This window comes from Patella vulgata, chromosome 3, assembly GCF_932274485.2.
Source record: "Patella vulgata chromosome 3, xgPatVulg1.2, whole genome shotgun sequence".
NCBI classification, from domain to species: Eukaryota; Metazoa; Mollusca; class Gastropoda; family Patellidae; genus Patella; species Patella vulgata.
This window is the reverse complement of record NC_065881.2, coordinates 88,604,703-88,622,847: the sequence shown is the minus strand read 5'-3', so window position 1 is coordinate 88,622,847 and position 18,145 is coordinate 88,604,703. Positions and strand designations below refer to the sequence as shown.

The window sequence follows — 18,145 nt, the reverse complement described above, 5'->3', positions numbered from 1 at the left end:
AAACGGGCATACGCCATACACTGTGCTATGAGGGAAATTTTGCCCAGGCAGCGGCACTACGGCCTACTCTTATATCGAATTCCAACTGTCAAGGGATCTTTGATGTGCACGCCAATGTGTACACGGGACCTCGGTTTTCATACCATCCGAACGATATCTTGTGGCACTCTTGTGGTGAAAAACACCACATACCCAAAACACTATCACTATCAAAATTATTTTAAGTCGAAAATTTTGTGGAAAGTGGTACCACACAGGCACATTGGGAGGTGTAACAAGACTTTTTTTTCTAAGTCCAATATCTTGTGGAACTCTTGTGGTGAAAAACACCACAGAATAATATTTTGTAGAATATATTTTCCCCACATAGTCCTTTGGGTTCACCAACACACTTAGTTCGGACCTTAACTCTTCATACTGCAACCCACACTGATCCGCAGTGAATATTCGCTTGGCCGCTACAATCACTGATAAGGATGACATCGATGCGACTTAATGACTACAAAATATTAACTTTTTTCTTTCGACAAATTACATTCTGAAACATTTTTTTTAGTATTAGAAAAATAAATAAAGGTGTTTGAAGTATATCTTGATAAAAAATATTCCATATTTAGCGTAGATAGGTACAGAAAATAGTACGCATAGGCGTAAAACGATATAATTTTGCCCGTACCAGTTCATATTACTACGTTCGATGAAAACAACGCACGTGTGACCATCAATTTGACGTTTTTTTCTGTTTGTTTACTCTGAATTCTTTCAGAAGTACATTTTTTACCGTCTAATCTGATTGACCTGCTCGTGTTTGTTTTAAAACAACAAAAACAAGCCACAGAAGTAATCTTTTTTGGCGTTATCGATGCCATCTTGCTTTGTTGGTAAACATTGTGATGTGACGTCACCCTTAGAACTACAACGGTCTGACCGTTTAAAGGTCAGTCATCTTGGACAGAGATAAAAGACGGATGTCGCATTAGGTCTGTAAAACAGATTGACTGCAACCCTGAGTCACGTCACGGCTCCAAGGTGTCTTCTAATAGTTCAACAAGCCTAGAACTCAGACCTAATGACTGTTCAGGCTGACAAGAACTTACTCTGAAGTCTCAGCATCTGGCCAGGGGTGACAAATAGCGAACCAATGTTAATCGTTGCTCAATGATTGAACTCACTCAGCTCTTATAAAGATATGGCGGCCATCCTGGACAGAGATATATTCCCGATGTTGAAAGTAGATGGACCTCTGTGTGCAGATTGTATACAGACCAGTACCAGTATATTCTACGACTTGAAAATCTCATAGAACAAGATCTACAGAAATCGTTGAACATAAACCTCTTTGTTTTCTGTACCCAAACACTGATAATTTTATGAAAAACATATATACACAGCCTAATTATAAAATATTTAATATTTCTACATTTATATCATACAATTTTCATGGAAATGTTATACATTGTTCAGTGTTATACAATGTTATCATGAAATATTATACATTGTTCAGTGTTATACAATGTTATCATGAAATGTTTATATATATATATATATATATGAGAATGAATCTTGGACAAAATTATTAAACATTATTTACATAATTATATATAAATATATACAAATCAACAATTATATAGCTACTGAAAATTGAAACAGTCTTCTACACATGGTTTAAATAAACATTTTAAGAGAGAGAGAGAGAGAGAGAAATGGGGTTTAACATCCACTCGACACAAACTAAATCATTCAGGGACTAACATATGGTTCAATTTTATTTCAATAATTTGCTTGCGCGTAGGGGGCCTTTAGCAATAGGAGGAAACCAGAGAAAATTCACATGGTTGCACAGCCGACCCTGACCCTGACCCTACTCCTTGTCGCGCGTTAAAACCACTAGACCACCCAATTCAGCATTAGGAAGAAACCCGCGAAAATTTACGAGGTTGGACATCTGACCCTACCCTACGAACTAACGAGTAAGCATTATACCATTCAGTCACCCAACACTCCCATGTGTAGATAGAAGCTATATTAATTCAGCAAACAACTGAAACTAAACTTTACAGAAAATATAAACAGATTGTTACAGAGTTAATTCACACTCTTACATGACATTATTAACAATCATAATTCTTAACATATATATATTTTCTTTTTGTATTTTATTTATATAAACATATAGCACTTGATGAAAAAATACATCTCTAAAGTTTATTTACAAGAACATTCTTAGATTATGTTAGAGCTAAATCTGCCTATTGTAGGTCTTTAATTTGGCTTTAAATGTTATATAAATTTATTATTTAGACATCTATTCACAAGACCAGGACAGCCAAGATTTTAATCTTATACAAGATTTACATGTATAAATTATTATCTAGACATTTAGATTTAAATGGACCAGCACATCAGCAAGATTTAAAAATTAAACATACATTATGCAAGACCTAATTCTGCCTATTGCAGGTCTTTCTTAAGGCCTGAAATGTTATCTAAATTATTAATTAGACATTAATTAACTTATCCAGACCATAATCAACTCTAGATGGCATCGCTAGCCTGCGATCTTTAGTGGATTGTGAACCGATTTACTGCATAACTTAAATGGATAATCGAGACTATGCTGTTTATCGTACTGACTTTAGTAATGATGATCGAGGCTAGGCGGAAATCTTAATCGCTTAGTTCTCGGTTTATAGTGGATCAATCTGAATGAAATTTTCAGTAAATTTCCTTTACATTATCTAGTTTTTAACTATTATAGTGAGAACTGCCAACTCTTTATCGATAATTTAGTCTCAATTGTCAAGTGTCATTGCTATGATAATACACAATCCAGGTTGCATCTTGCTAAAACTTTAAACATTAATAACTTTACACAGAAATAATAGAGAGAGCGAAAGAAATGGGGTTTGACATCCAATCAACACAAACTAGATCATATCGGGACTAACATGGTTCAAATTTATTTCAATAATTCGCTTGTGTGTAGCACTTAGAATAAAGTAATTTAAAGCTGCAATAGGTAAGATTAGATAAAGAGCTGATAGTTCTTGTCACAATAGATGACAAAATAGATACTGAAAAGAGAATATGCTAAAAATTTCAATCATATTACTTCAGCCTGAGTCTAAATATTGATGATACAATTATTGCCTAGTCTTGATTGTCATTACCACCATTGTTACTTTAAATAACTAAGTCTTGATTATCCATTATCACGGTAACCTCATCAACCACATTATTTTAAACTACTTATATCCCATCAATGCAATGGATATAGAGTTGATTATGGTCATGGTTAGTTAATTAATGTCTAATTAATAATTTATATAACAATTAAGGTCCAAATAAAGACCTGTAATAGGAAGATTTTAGCTCATACATGCCTGTTTAGGAATTTACAATAAATTCATTCATCATGATCAGTTTTTTGATTTTATTTTTATTTTTAAGACTATTAAAGAGCGACAAGCGCTTTGTCTAAATCTTACATAATGTATCTTTAAACTATTATAGCAAGAACTGTCAGCTCTTTATCTAAATCTTACATAATACAGATTTAATATAAGTAATATAATTATTAATACAGCTGACATTCATTCAAGAAATAAGAACTTCAACCAGAACAATTTAAAAGAAAAAGACAGGTGATCTAAAGACAATCAGAAACATCATATGAATTGCCTGTCTCTCGGTAAACAAAACGTTAATTGGTTTTCTATTTTGATAAGGGGTATTCCACGGAACATTACGTAGGGTAGAAAACCAGCATTGTACAACTCAATCTATGAAATGTTTCTTCAACAACTGCCGGTAAAACAGAATATTTCTATTTCTAGACCCCGAATTTAATCTATCACTCTATTCTCCATTGAAACAGAATCAACAGACCTTTGCATGAACAGAGTCTTTCCTTTAGTTCTTATGAATAGAAAAAACACTGAACTTTGTAAATAATGTCAACCCTGCAACTAAATCAGAGTTATTTCCCCTGAACAAAATGAAAAATTTACAAATTAAATATCTCTTTACATATTATATGACACAATCTGTGTATAACTATATATGATTTTATTTAAGGTCAACGACAGGCCTTCCATTTCAATCACATGTACCTTTCAGTCAATTTGACCTTAAAATGAAAGTAGATCTAATTCGAATTTCTGTTGATTACACTAGAGACACAATTTAAAATTCTGATCCTCAGGATTAAAAATTCTACCTTCAATTTCTTCAAGAAAAGACTCATTTTTCTTTTTCTTTTTTTAAGGAAAAGGTTGCCATTCTGAAATGTTTTTGGTTTCAAATACTTTAGTTTTGAAATTTTAATCAATAGTGGCGCACAAGTTATTGAGAAGGGTTTTTTTTTGCATTGACCAGGACCCCAAAGAACTAGAAAATAAATTTGTTTGGTCCATGCCAGTAATCTTGATACATAATTCCATTCAGTATGTGAACACGCTAAAAATCTAATTTTTATTACAAACAGGGGCCATAATCCAGAACGTCACGTTCTGATACATACCAATATCTTTGGGATATCAACCTATATTTCGAATAAAAATTGTGACGTCTAGAGTGTTCACAAACAAATGTGACCGGACAGACAATATACATGTACAATTGTGGGATGGGTTCCAGTTTGAATAAAGATGAGCCGATTATTGGGTACAACATCGGTATTGACAAGACGTTAATATTTGCCAATAATTACCAGTGTTTTGACTGATATCTAAATGTTAATAGTCGTGATGTCACAAACAGGGCTTTTAATTACCATTTTCATTTCTTATCTTATAAACAATCTGAAATATGGAAGTTATGACGAAGGGTTTTATTCTGCTAAAATTTTTGTGATTCAAGAAATCGTGGGATTGATATGATTCGAAATACATGTATGTCACCTTTCAAGTATAAAAATATTATCAGGTATCTGATATTGATTTTAGAACTTAAAATTTTAACTGATCTCTAATTTAATGAGATCCTTGATTAACAGTCTGGATTAATACGAACACGCTTGACATGCAGTTTTTCATTTCAGGTCAGGAAACACAATATTAAAATCTCAAATTTATATACAGTAGCCCCAACCTGTACACATTTCTAATTAATTATGCGTGGAGATAGATTAAACATACACCATGACGTCACATTAATAATGATGTCATTGTATTAATCATATTAAACATACATTATACAAGAGCTAAATCTGTCCATTGGAGATCTTTCTTTGGGTCTTTATCTAATCTCCCATAATGTATCTTTAACTATGTTCATTACTTAAGAATTTAAATATTAATCAATTTATGTAAAGTTGGAAACCATAGGGTCAAAGGAACATTTCCGTACATTTAATAGTATTAATGAAAACTGTTTAAATAGAGAAGTTGATATGGGTTCGTCTGACCAGTATTAAGCTGGATGTCAAGATGTGGTTTAATATCAACAATTCACACAGTTATCTTCTCATGATACAGATGGTGCTGGTGTTTTACCTGTATGATGTAATGAGTTCTTTAGGATCCAAGGGTGTTGTAAAACATCACTTAATGGCAATCTCTTCATTGGATCATGGCGTAATAACTACAAAAAAACAAAAAGACGAAATGTTGTAAACAAGCACAATTTTTGTTTGATTCAGAAAAAACTGTATTAAGCAGAAACCAGCGGCTGCCAGGCAGGATACGCCCACAATTTGAAAGTGATAGAGAATAAGCTAAACAAAAAAAGAGATTTTTCGTACAATCAGGGCCCATAATCCATAAAGTTACAGTCTGATGTGCACCAATATTGAATGGAACAGAGATCTTTGAGATATAAGCTATAAATGTGATTTTTTGTACAATCAGGGTCCAAAATCCATGAAATTACAGTCTAATACATGCTAATATTGAAAGGAAGTGGGTCTTTAGCAGAGAAAACCTATATTTCAAGTTTAGTCAAAGTCGGATAGAAATTGTGGATGGACGTACCAGGACGATGACAATATACATGTACATCCACATGAAATTGTGGGCGTATAAAAAGTAAAAAAAAATACATGTATGATGCACCACAATGAAAATAATTTAGTATGTGTTGATTTTTTATAAAATAATAACAATATTACTAACTGTACACGAGATAAGAGTGGCTATGAAGATTTGGTTATACCGAGTGTCAGTGACTAGCTTCGTTCGCATTAAACTCTTCAGAATGATTGGACTCACAAGGCGGGCGTTTTTATTTATACTATTCGGAAATCTCGGTTACTACTTGGCGAGGTTTGCGAATTTGTTACCGGGGTTGGTAGCTTGTTGACGGAAGATATTCTCTCGGCTCAAAATTCCTTATTCTCTCAGCTAGGAGAGATACCGTAGAATCAAACCGACCCAAAGCCGATCTGGTTGATAGGAAGTTGCTCATTCAACAAATACACATAACCGAAGGATGACCGGCCTACAACGGACAATCTCACCTCGGTCCACAAATGACCTACTAGACGCCTCCTACTTCCGAATGGACGTGGTCGGTTATTATAAATATGATTACTTACATTATTAATGAGATCTTGAGCTGGTTTAGATACGTGACTGGGGTAGTGAAACTCCACACGGCTAATTCTACGATATGTTTCTGTGTGTCCGTCTGCTTCAAACGGAGGCTTTCCAACCAGAAACTCGTAGCATAGAATACCCAGACTCCATAAATCCACTTTCTCATTGTGCATCTTTCCCTCCACCATCTCTGGGGGCAGATAATCAAGTGTTCCACATAATGTTGTTCGTCTACAAAATAAACATGCTGTCTAAATTACTTTTACGGTGAAATAAAACGAAATAGGATTAAATGTCATATTTTTCTGTGCAAAAGATCGGCATATGCCATACAGCACGCTAGGAACAAAACCTTTAACCTGGGCATGCATCAACAGCCTACGGCCATGCATCAACAGCCTACGGCCATGCAGCAACACCCAGATAGTTGGCTAGCGTCATGGTGACTAAGACATCCAGTTAGTGAACCAGTGCCTTGTTCACCTTTACACCCAGTTTGAGGAAAATAATAAATAGCCAAGACTAACAAGCATGGGATTAAATTCATGACACTTGAATTGATCTACAGTGTCGATGTAATCTGGCTAATCCCTGAGGTATAAAATGTAATACGATCATACCTGGATGAAGGAGCATGAACTGACCAACCAAAATCAGCTATTTTTAGATCCCCTCGTAGACTAAGTAGAAGGTTCTCTGGTTTAATATCACGATGTATAACACGTTTACTATGACAATACATTAACGCTTCAGCTAACTGACGAATATACTGAAATAAACAAAAATTATACAATCAAGCCAACACCAACTAGAATTTACACAGAAATCGTTTAATGGACATTTTTCAGTTTAACTGATTGCAAACTAAGGGATAATCCACCGCTGATACTAACATATGGTTCAATTGTATTTCAATAATTCCCTTCCCTTTAGTGGTCTTAAGCAGTTGGAGGAAACCGGAGGACACAGAGAAAAAGTACAAGGTTGGAGAGGCGACACTACTCCTTGTCGTGTACAACCGGGGAATCGAAACCACACCAGTTGACTCAATAACAGACCTTATGATACAACATGCACATGCAGGGCTGTCGGTAATTTTTCACAGTTGATTAGCAGCACTGCTAATCAAAAAGTCCAATTTTGCCAAATTTGATTAGCAAATTTAAAAATTGATTAGCAGTTTTTCAGTTTCAACGTAAAACACCTAAATAACAAGATATTACTTTAATTCATAACGAATTGAAATATGATTAGATTCCATTCTGACTATTCTTAGATTTTTTAGCACTGCCACAAGTACTTGTGACAGTTTGTGAATGTGATGTAGACATTTAGTTAGGTCTTACGTCTGAAGCCAATTCTTGACAGTGACTTCCGAAGCCCCACTCATTTTAATTGTAATTTTTTTGTTACGTTAGAAATCTTCGTTAGAAAACAATTTCGTCTGCTTTTTATCGTGTATTATTATTTTTGTTCAATCGGGCGCACCTCGATTAACTAGACACACGCGATATAAACAATAATATTTTACGGGAATTTTTACTTTGATTTATCATTTTACAATACGTTAACATGTGTTTATTTTTTTTATATTTTATTTACAATACGTGGGAGATACACTGGATTTATTTCTTTCAAAATGAATATGATGTAATTACTTGATGTCTCACAACGTGAATGGTACTTTTTGATTCCCTATTTCTGGTTTAATAGTCCCTATTCATAGAGTTATGTCCCTGTGTTATATAGTATTGTGTCTGGGCAGTTCGAGAAGAAAATGTCACACGGAGAATTCAGTTTTGTTTATAAAATTTTATTCAACATTTTATACAAGTTGAAAGTGTTGAGTAAGCCTTCTAGTCTTAAAAATGTGGATTATTCTTGTGTCAATATCCAAAATGACAGGCATATTAATGATTCGCAGTAACTGCGAATCAAAAACGTTAGATTTTAATTTTTGGTTAGCAACGGACAAAATATGTATCGCAAATTGCGCTGCGATACTGGTTGTCGGCAGCCCTGTGCACATGCTAACCATTCGCCCATCCAACCTCCCCTATTCAAATTTGAGGGTAAAATGTGAATCTTACCGTTGCTGATCGGTCTTCTTCAAATTTTGTACATCTCTGTAATTCTTTATATAATTCTCCTTTAGGTGCGTACTCTAGTATTAAATATACCCGAGTCTTATCGTGAAAATACCCAAATAATCGCAAGATGTTGGGATGTCTGAAATATAAACAAACCGCAAATTGACAACTGGACAAGAGAGAGAGAAATGGGGTTTTACATCCACTTGACCACTTAACACAAACTAAGCCATATATAGACTAACGCAAGGTTTAATTTTATTTCAATAATTTGCATGTGTCAAGGTCTTTTAGCAGCGGGAGGAAACCGGAGGACCCAAAGCAAATCCATAAGGCTGGACAGATGACCCAACTGTTTGTCATGTTCAAGTGGGGAATTATCGAAACCATGCCACTTGACGCAATAACACCTTGTGATTGCATGTGCATGAATTAAACCATTAGACCATCCAAACCCCCTAGATAAGTCGAAGCGGTGTGCAATCTGATTAAAACACAGATCCTATTTCGTTTCGTTTTTATTGTTCAAAATTTTGTTTTACTTCTCTTTACTACACTTGGATCTGGAAGAGTTGTTATTTAACTCGTGTTCTGAAAGGTGTCAGGGATAAGCCAATGAAACGGTCTGTTACGGCGAGCTTTAGGTGTGTTTTTCATGGAACTGTGGGTAATCCACTAGTAACATCAATGCTGATTGGTTAATCAAATGTCTGACGTCATAGGGTTATAAGTCAGTGTTTTGACCCTTGACATGACCTATGACTATAACTGTCAGATCTTCATGTACATGTAGTGTAGGCCATCGAAAATATATAAAAAACAAAACGAAATATAGATCTGTATTGTAATCAGATTGTGCTGTGTAGGAGATCAATACAGTTAGTAGAAAAAGATGTTATTACCAAGTCCCTTTATTTTCATATCCAATCTGATTCAAACACAGATCCTATTTCGATTTGTTTTTTTATAGTTCAAAATTTCAGTTTACTTGTCTTTATTACACTAGGACCTTCCACTAAAACCAGCCAGATCTTCATGTAGTAAAGGCCATCAAAAGTATAAAAAAACGAAATGAAATAGACCGGGTAGATCTGTATATTAATCAGATGTTTCCGATTCATACTCTTGGAGATGTATTATTATGATAATGACCACATTTGAACAAGGGCGTATCAATCTGATTAAAATACAGATCTATATTTCGTTTCGTTTTTTTATACTTTCGATGGCCTACACTACATGAAGATCTGACAAGTTATAGCGATAGGTCACGTCAGGGGTCAAAAGACCGACTTATGACGTCAGACATTTGATTAACCGATCAGCATTGATGTTACTAGTGGATTACCCACAGTTCCGTGAAAAACACGCCTAAAGCTCGCCGTAACATTGGCTTAACCCTGACACCATTCAGAACACGAGTTAAATAACAAGTCTTCCAGATCCAAGTGTAGTAAAGACAAGTAAAACGAAACGAAATAGGATCTGTGTTTTAACCAGATTGAAGGCCGTATAAAATTAACATGTGAGAAAGTTTACCGTAAATGAGATTGTATTTCTATCTCTCGACGCAACTGATGTTCAACACTTGATTTCTGTAGTTGTGACTTAAACAAAACCTGCAATAAAAAACAATAATTACATTTAGTTGCCATTTATTACTAGTTGCCATTTATTATTATTTAGACATTTATTAACATGACAAGCCTATAATCAACTATTTAGACCATCGGATGGCAGAGATTTGAACAGATTAAAACATGCTTGCTATTTAATTTAAAAATGGCGAATCAAGGCTAAATCTCGAATAACAAGTACTTGTATAACAATAATAAACAAACTATGCCAGATCTGGTCAAAACTTCTGGGATAACTTCGCTCAGAATAAAGTAATCAGAATGAAATTTTCAATATATTCATTTTGCATTATCTATTTTTGACCTATTATAGCAAGTGCCATACTCAGTGGATCAGCCCCTCTTTTCACTGCTCGCTAGCATCACATTCTGAGCCAGCGTTGTTCTACTGAAACAAAACAACAAACCTACCTTCAAGGCGACGATATATTTACTTTTCTTTTCTCTTGCTAAATAAACATTTCCAAACTTTCCTTTACCTAATGGCTTCCCAATATCAAAATCGTCTAAAGACCATTTTGTCCTGAAGAAAAAAAAAGAGAAGACTATAAGAGAGAGAAATAGGGTTTAACGTCCACTCGACACAAACTAGGTCAACTCATCACAAACTAGGACTAACACAAGGTTCAATTTATTTTAATAATTCACTTGCGAGTACACGTAGGGGTCTTTAGCAGTGGGAGGAAATCAGAGTAGCCGGAGAAAACCCATGAGGCTGGACAGGTGACCCTACTCCTTGTCAGCTACAACCGGGGAAGCGAAACCACGCCAGTTGACTCAATGATAGACCTTATGATAAACCTGCACGCGTTAACCATTCGGCCACCCAACCCCCATAGAAGACTATAAGCTTATGTACATGTACATTTTGACCATTTCATTTAAAATGGTTAGTGATCGGATAGTGGCTATTAATAAAGTCAATATTCATGATAGGCCTACATGTAGGCTACCGTACATCACTATTCATTGGCAAAGGGAGAAATGGGGTTTAACATTCACTTGACACAAACCAGGTAATTTCGGGTCAAATATTACATGTATGCTCCAATTTTATTTCAATATTAGATTGCATGTAGGGGTCTTTAGCAGGTAAAAAGCTGTGGACACACGACCCTACTCCTGGTCATGTAGGGGTCTTTAGCAGGTGGAAACCAGTATACACACAACCCTACTCCTGGTCAGATATGGATATACAGCAGGTGGAAACTGGTAGACATGGGACCCTACTCCGGGTCATGTAGGGGTCTTAAGCAGGTGGAAACCAGTATACACACAACCCTACTCCTGGTCAGATATGGGTATACAGCAGGTGGAAACTTGTAGACACGGGACCCTACTCCGGGTCATGTAGGGGTATACAGCAGGTGGAAACCGGTAGATACGGGACCCTACTCCTGGTCATGTAGGGGTATACAGCAGGTGGAAACAGTGGACACGGGACCCTACTCCTGGTCATGTAGGGGTATACAGCAGGTGGAAACCAGGGGTATACGCCTTGTCATGCACAAGCTGTATATCGAAACCAAAGTGCGCATCCTACCCGTTTCAGTCACCTGGTCTCACCTACATAACATTGGTTGGATTTGTGTGTTGTATTAACACATGTATTTACCCTCTAGAATTGTGTGGGTGTAAGAAAATTGATATTATAATGTAATGAAAATATACCTTAAGCCTTCTGACGAATTATCTCCCATATTTTCAGTATCATCACTTCGATCAGCTATAGGTTTCCTCACGGCATCATGTCCATGTTGGGATGTATTGACTGGTTTTAATACCCGTTTTGCTTCCATGGTTACCACACCTGTGTCAAGCTGTAAACCAAACAAAGTATGTTATACCTAGAGTTATTTTATATCGTACACCTCATGAGTCATTTATTTGTCAGCGGTCTTCTTAAGCGGTGGACACACTACGAATCTATCGGCGTCGAAATTCGCCTAGTGTGTCCACTGTCATTCGCCCGAATCAAACAGGTTTGATATATTCGGCCGAATTATATTCGCCTGGTGTGTCCGCTTCGCTGAAGCATTCGGCCGAATATAGAATTCATTAGCCAATCACCACTCATATCGAGAAGTCACGTGATAGATTGAAGACATAGACGCCGCCATGTTTAATCATGTGACATGAAAGGAGATGCAATCGACAGGTTGAATCGGGCAAAGCATTCGGCTAGTGTGTCCACCCATTTGGTCGAATAAAATTCGGCGCCGATTCGGCTAATGTGTCCACTGCTTAAGATAATGTACACAACACTACTGGCACCTGGTAATTGTCTCTGACATTTTCTCAGCTAAACTTTTAAAGGAGATAAATCACCATTCTTTGGCACCTAGAAATGGACACAATTGGGTTGCAATGCATATAATGTAATATGAATGTATATATTATAAACTGATTTACATTCAATCGTTTCTGTAATTTTTAATCAGATATGTTTGACGAAATAGGCGAAAAGTCTGAATTGAATGGCAGTCTTTGACGTCTGGTTGTTCCAGTCTACGACTACACCCGTACTGCCGTAGTACTCACCCAGATGGGATATGCATATATAGCCCCATTCATCGAGTCGCTTCATACGACTGACACTAGAAAGCATTTCGACACGATTCATGTGCCAAAATATTCATTGTCTTAAAGATACATTATGGGAGATTAGATAAAGAGCTGGCAGTTCTCGCTATAATAATAGTTAAAAAATAGATAGTGTAAAGGTAATTTGCTAAAAATTTCAGTCAAATTGATCCACTATGAGCCGAGAAAGAAGCAGGTGAAATTTTTGCATAGTCTCGATCATCATTACTAAAATCATTAATATAAACAGCATAGTCTCGATTAGCCACTTTTTTTGATTTAATTATCAATGGCCGTTAGCGGCATATAGGAATCTAATCCAGCCAACATCGAAGGCTAGCCTTGACATCAAGAGTTTATTATAGTCTGGATAAGTTAATTAATGTCTAATTGATAATTTAGATAACATTTCAGGCCTAAAGAAAGACTTGTAATAAGCAGATTCTTAAATTAGTGTATTGCTCTGCCCTACAGATATCTGGAATAAATGGTGGTTGTCAAGACTATTTTCATGTAGAATTTACCAATCCAAAAACAAACAAGATTTGTTTAATATGATCCGCTATTATGAAACCCACATCTGAGCAGACCAGAGGTCACAGTTTCGTGGCCTGTGCTTAGCCAATATTTCAAATTCAATGTTACTGTGAACGAAAATTCTTGCTGTACCCGGTACTTCAATTACCGTAACCAGGGTAGGGTAAATATACTTTTTTCTTCACTACAAGCATTTCTTGAGGCGAAATTTAACGCTGAATTCGAATCTGTTGAAATTTTCTACCTAATGTGTGTCTTTCGGTCAGTACAGCATCCATTTTCCAAAATGGCGGTCAAAATATGATTTTGTGTCGTTATACTCATAAACGTATGTGAGATATGGCATGTAATATATCTTTTCTATGGTTTTCTGGGTCACAGAGAACGATGCTGTGTTCAAAAATGCACTTAAAAGCGCCATAGTGGAATAATAATCAATTATTAGTGTAAAAATCTGAAATTCTTCTCACATTATAGCCACTGAATCAATAGAGAAGCACAAAAGCAGTAATAACATGTATTAAGGAATGTAAGAAACAGATTGAATGAGAATGAGCATGTTTTCATACACTGATTCTGAAGGGAGTAAAACAAACTTCTAAGAGTAAACAGATCATTCAAGAACAGATTTCAATAAGGCATCGGCATCATTTTTCAACTCATTTCTGGTTTATGGCATTCAGTATAGAAATTTTTAGCTCATCCACTGAAAATCGTTCGTTCTTAAATTTACCGCGAGGAAGTTTAACTTGTTGCCTCTGAAGGATGACGGGGCGATGGTGGTGCGCAAAAAGCTTATTTGTAAGAGTAATTGTTTTTCGCTGTATTCGTCAAGTAAGTTTATATCCATCTCAGTTACTGGACCAACATGTTCTTTACATTTTCCTAATATTTCTAGACTCAGGTTTTTTTTTTCAAACCAACCATTTTGGACTGTTCAACTGTCGCTATAATGTCTTTTTCCAACTTTTCTCACCGGCTTTACTTCATCAGAGGTTTTCACCCACTTCCATTTCTGTTTTTTCCCTTCTTTCATCATCTCAATGAAGTCTGAATAAAAAAGATGGGCATTCCCAATTACAATAAGCTTATTCTTCTGTGATAGAGCCTGTACTGTTCCTCCACATACATTTAATCGATTATCCAGCTTCGCAAATTTGTTTTCTATGTGGGTGAAACTTCTGATGAAGTGAAGCCGGTGAGAAAAATTGGAGAGAAACTTTCTAGCGACAGTTAAAAAGTCCAAAACGCTTGGTTTGAAGATGGTGTTCCAGTAAATGAGATGGATATAAACTGACATCCTTCAGAGGCAACGAGTTAAACTTTCTGGTGGTAAATTTAAGAACGAACGATTTTCAGTGGATGAGCTAAAAGCCTCTATTTGGGATGCTACAAAACCAGAAATGAGTTGAAAAATGATGCTGATACATTATTGAAATCTGTTCTTGGATGATCTGTTTACTCTTAGAAGTTTGTTTTACTCCCTTCAGTGTATGAAAACATGCTCATTCTCAATCAATCTGTTTCTTACATCCCTTAATACATGTTATTACTGCTTTTGTGCTTCTCTATTGCTTCGGTGTCTGTAAATGCGAGAAGAATTTCTGATTTTTACACTGATACTTGATTATTTTTTCACTATGGTGCTTTTAACTCCTTTTTTGAACACGGCATCATACTCCACGACCCAGAAAATCATTGAAAAGACATATTATACACTAATATCTCATATAATTTTAGGAGTATAACGGCAAAAAGTCATATTTTGGCCGCCATTTTGGAAAATGGGGGCTGTACTGACCGACAGACACACATTAGGTCGAAAATTTCAACGGATTCGAATTCAGCATCGAATTTTGCCCTAAGAAACACTGGTAGTGTCAGTTTTTTTATGAAAAATTGTCGTATTTACCTTACCCTACCGTAACAAATTGTTTATGCTTGTTAAATACAAAAACTTTAGTGGTATCAATATTGACAGTTTTGTCCGTTAATTGAAGGACAGCCAAAATTTTTGTTTACAGTAACATTCCATTCCTAGTCTAGATAATTGTGATATGAGCTAAGCAAGCATAGGCCACAAACCTGTGAACTTCAGTCGGCGCAGACCTAAGTTTCATCATGGCAGATCAATTCAAACGAATCTTGATTGTGTGCTTTTGTATAGCACAATTCTACATGAAATTAAAGTGTTGTATTACAAATTTGTGTCGGATGTGGCATAAAATGATTCCTTTTGGTGAACAAAGAAGAATCACAGTGAAAAATAGACGGTAAGGATTCCAAAATAGCCTTAGTAGAAATGAGGTTGGGGGGAAAAAGTCGTAAAAAATTTTCATATTATATGAATAGACCAAAGGGAGAGACAGTAACGGATACATGTAGCTCGGCCAGAGCCTATAAGAATCTGTTTAAAGTAACATGCAGCCAGGACAATTGTAACCAGACTTACTTTACATACAGAGCCAGTAGAATACCAGTAACTTTGAGTAACACTAACAGTACTTTCAACTACTTTGGACGTTTTTTTTTTTCTTTTTAGGAAAAATTGATGATCAAATTCATCATGAATACATTACAAACTCCCTTTTTTTATTTAGGGTTTGGCCGGATAAGTAAGACAGAACAACAGAACGCCCTAAAATTAAAAACCTCATCATTGGATGCCACTCCCCAGTTAAGTTTTAAATTTACTAACAGTGGGCTGAGTGGCTACACACCAGGCTGTAGTACTAGTAGCTTAGAATTACATGTAGATCCAAGTTGCTAGTTCTTTGAAATTTGAACAATTCTCGATAAGGCCTAGTCTAGTAGTAGGCATATCAATATCAAATAAAGGCAATTTAATTTGTTTTCAATTAGCTTACTGACAAAAAAGCTTTTTAAAAATGCATGCAAGTGACTAGATTTTGGACTAGGAATTGGAATGGAGTCTAAAAAAGAAAACACCAATTCATTCAAAAAGGTTTCATGATCATGTAACCCGCAAACTTCAACTTGTAGACTGCAATAAACTCCACCTATAACCATTTGATAACAATTGGAGTTGTAAAATAAAGAAAAAATAACTCAGATTTTTCAATACCTGAAAATAACCGGGAATATTTTCTCGTTGTTGTCAACACTGTCAAATAATGGCGACCAATTCAAATCCGTAACGATTTCGTGTCGAAGCAAATTATTGGACGGTTTCCTAAAAAAAGTCACGTGCTTTATATTTTAAAATCAAGAGCTACGGAAGGGGAGCAACTCCACTTAAAAGTGGAGTTACGCCCCCTTGAGCGCACTGATTTCGTACGAAGCGGCGTGCAACTCTTTGACATAATCTTTCGAGGTATGTTCAATAAAACAAATACTCGTCCATTCGCTGTCCGTAATCGTTTTACATTTCTTTATTGTGAAGGCCGTGGTCTTGGGATGCAGTGGCAATCACAGTTGAATCACTACTGGTATTAAATCTTGAAATGATAAAGAAAATAATCACGCTACGTATAGGCTATATATATTAATATTAGCCTAATCCCGAGAGTTTGACACTTAAGGGGTGAGGCTATCCGAAAAACGCTTTCTGAAATTCTAGAGCTAGTGAATTGGAGATGGCACAAGTAGTTAGGAAATGTAATAAACAAGGGAAAACTAACATTAAAAATAATAATAAAAAAAAAAGGTGTTGCCAGGATAAAACATTTTTGTGGAAAAAGTATTTAAAAAATAGGTACACCATATCTCTGACACTAATAAAGATAAATGTCTCATTTTCGGACTGCTTATTCTTTAATGATGACCCCCAAAACAGACAGAGAGTTTTTCTCAATAATTTTTATAGTTTCTTGGAAAATGATGTTCAAAACATTTGCTACACCACAATATTTTGTCTTTGGAGAAATATTTTGATAACTTTTGAAATATTAATGATAATTCAAATTGCTTTGTCTGATTCTGTGGTAGATATTAGTTTATATACCCTGCAAATATGGCCAAGATATCTTAATTAGTTACAGAGATATAGTGTACCTACGTTTTTCATAATTTTCTCCCCCCAAATGTGTAACCCTGGCAACAACTTTTTTTAATGCTAGTTTTCCCCTGTTTATTACATTTCCTAACTACTTGTATGTACTATTTTCAATTCAATAGCTTAAACATTTTAGAATAAAAATTTTCGGATAGCCTCCCCCCTTAAGTTAACACTTTCGAATGCTGTTGTGACGACTGACAGCCCGCAGTCGGAAATGTCATAGATGGTGATGCGGGCTATTTTCACAGAAACGTATAAATAATGGTAAAGATAAATTTTGAAAAGTAATGATGAATTTGTAAGGTAATTTTCACCGTATTCTACATGGATATTATATAAACCAAGAGCAAGTAGCCTATATGCAATAGCCACGCAGGACTCTTATTGTCTATCCCGATACAAGAAGTCTTTTCCGTTATTATTATTATGCTTTGAGTGTCTGCACTCTGAATGAAAACTTCTCCACCAACCGCAGTGTTTTATGTCTTGTACGAGAGAGAGAGAGAGAGAGAGAGAGATGGGGTTTAACGACCATTCGTATGAGGCAGAGGAGCTGGGGTGTAGCCCCCTCCCCCACCTCTCCCGCCCTTAATCGGTAAACCGTCCGTTTTTCGGCCAGTTTATTTCCATTTTTCGGGCACAAACATCAGAGAATGGGGAACATTAAGGTGGGTTTTTTTTGGTATTGTAAATCTATATTGTTGTAAATCTATATTGAGATTGGCCCCCATATCCCCATGCATC

At 35.7% G+C, this 18,145-nt stretch overlaps 1 protein-coding gene across 1 annotated transcript; it reads right to left on the bottom strand.

Annotated features, from left to right (window-relative positions):
- Window positions 1–1,467: 1,467 nt before the first annotated feature.
- Window positions 1,468–16,604, bottom strand: LOC126814283 (aurora kinase A-B). The gene is made up of 8 exons (XM_050539362.2): window positions 16,469–16,604; window positions 11,935–12,083; window positions 10,675–10,786; window positions 10,166–10,245; window positions 8,627–8,765; window positions 7,157–7,305; window positions 6,536–6,767; window positions 1,468–5,583 (listed from the first exon to the last, which is right to left on the bottom strand). Exons 2-8 carry the CDS (start codon window positions 12,060–12,062, stop codon window positions 5,467–5,469), a joined length of 957 nt encoding a protein of 318 aa, XP_050395319.1. The 5' UTR covers window positions 12,063–12,083; window positions 16,469–16,604; the 3' UTR covers window positions 1,468–5,466.
- Window positions 16,605–18,145: the final 1,541 nt, after the last annotated feature.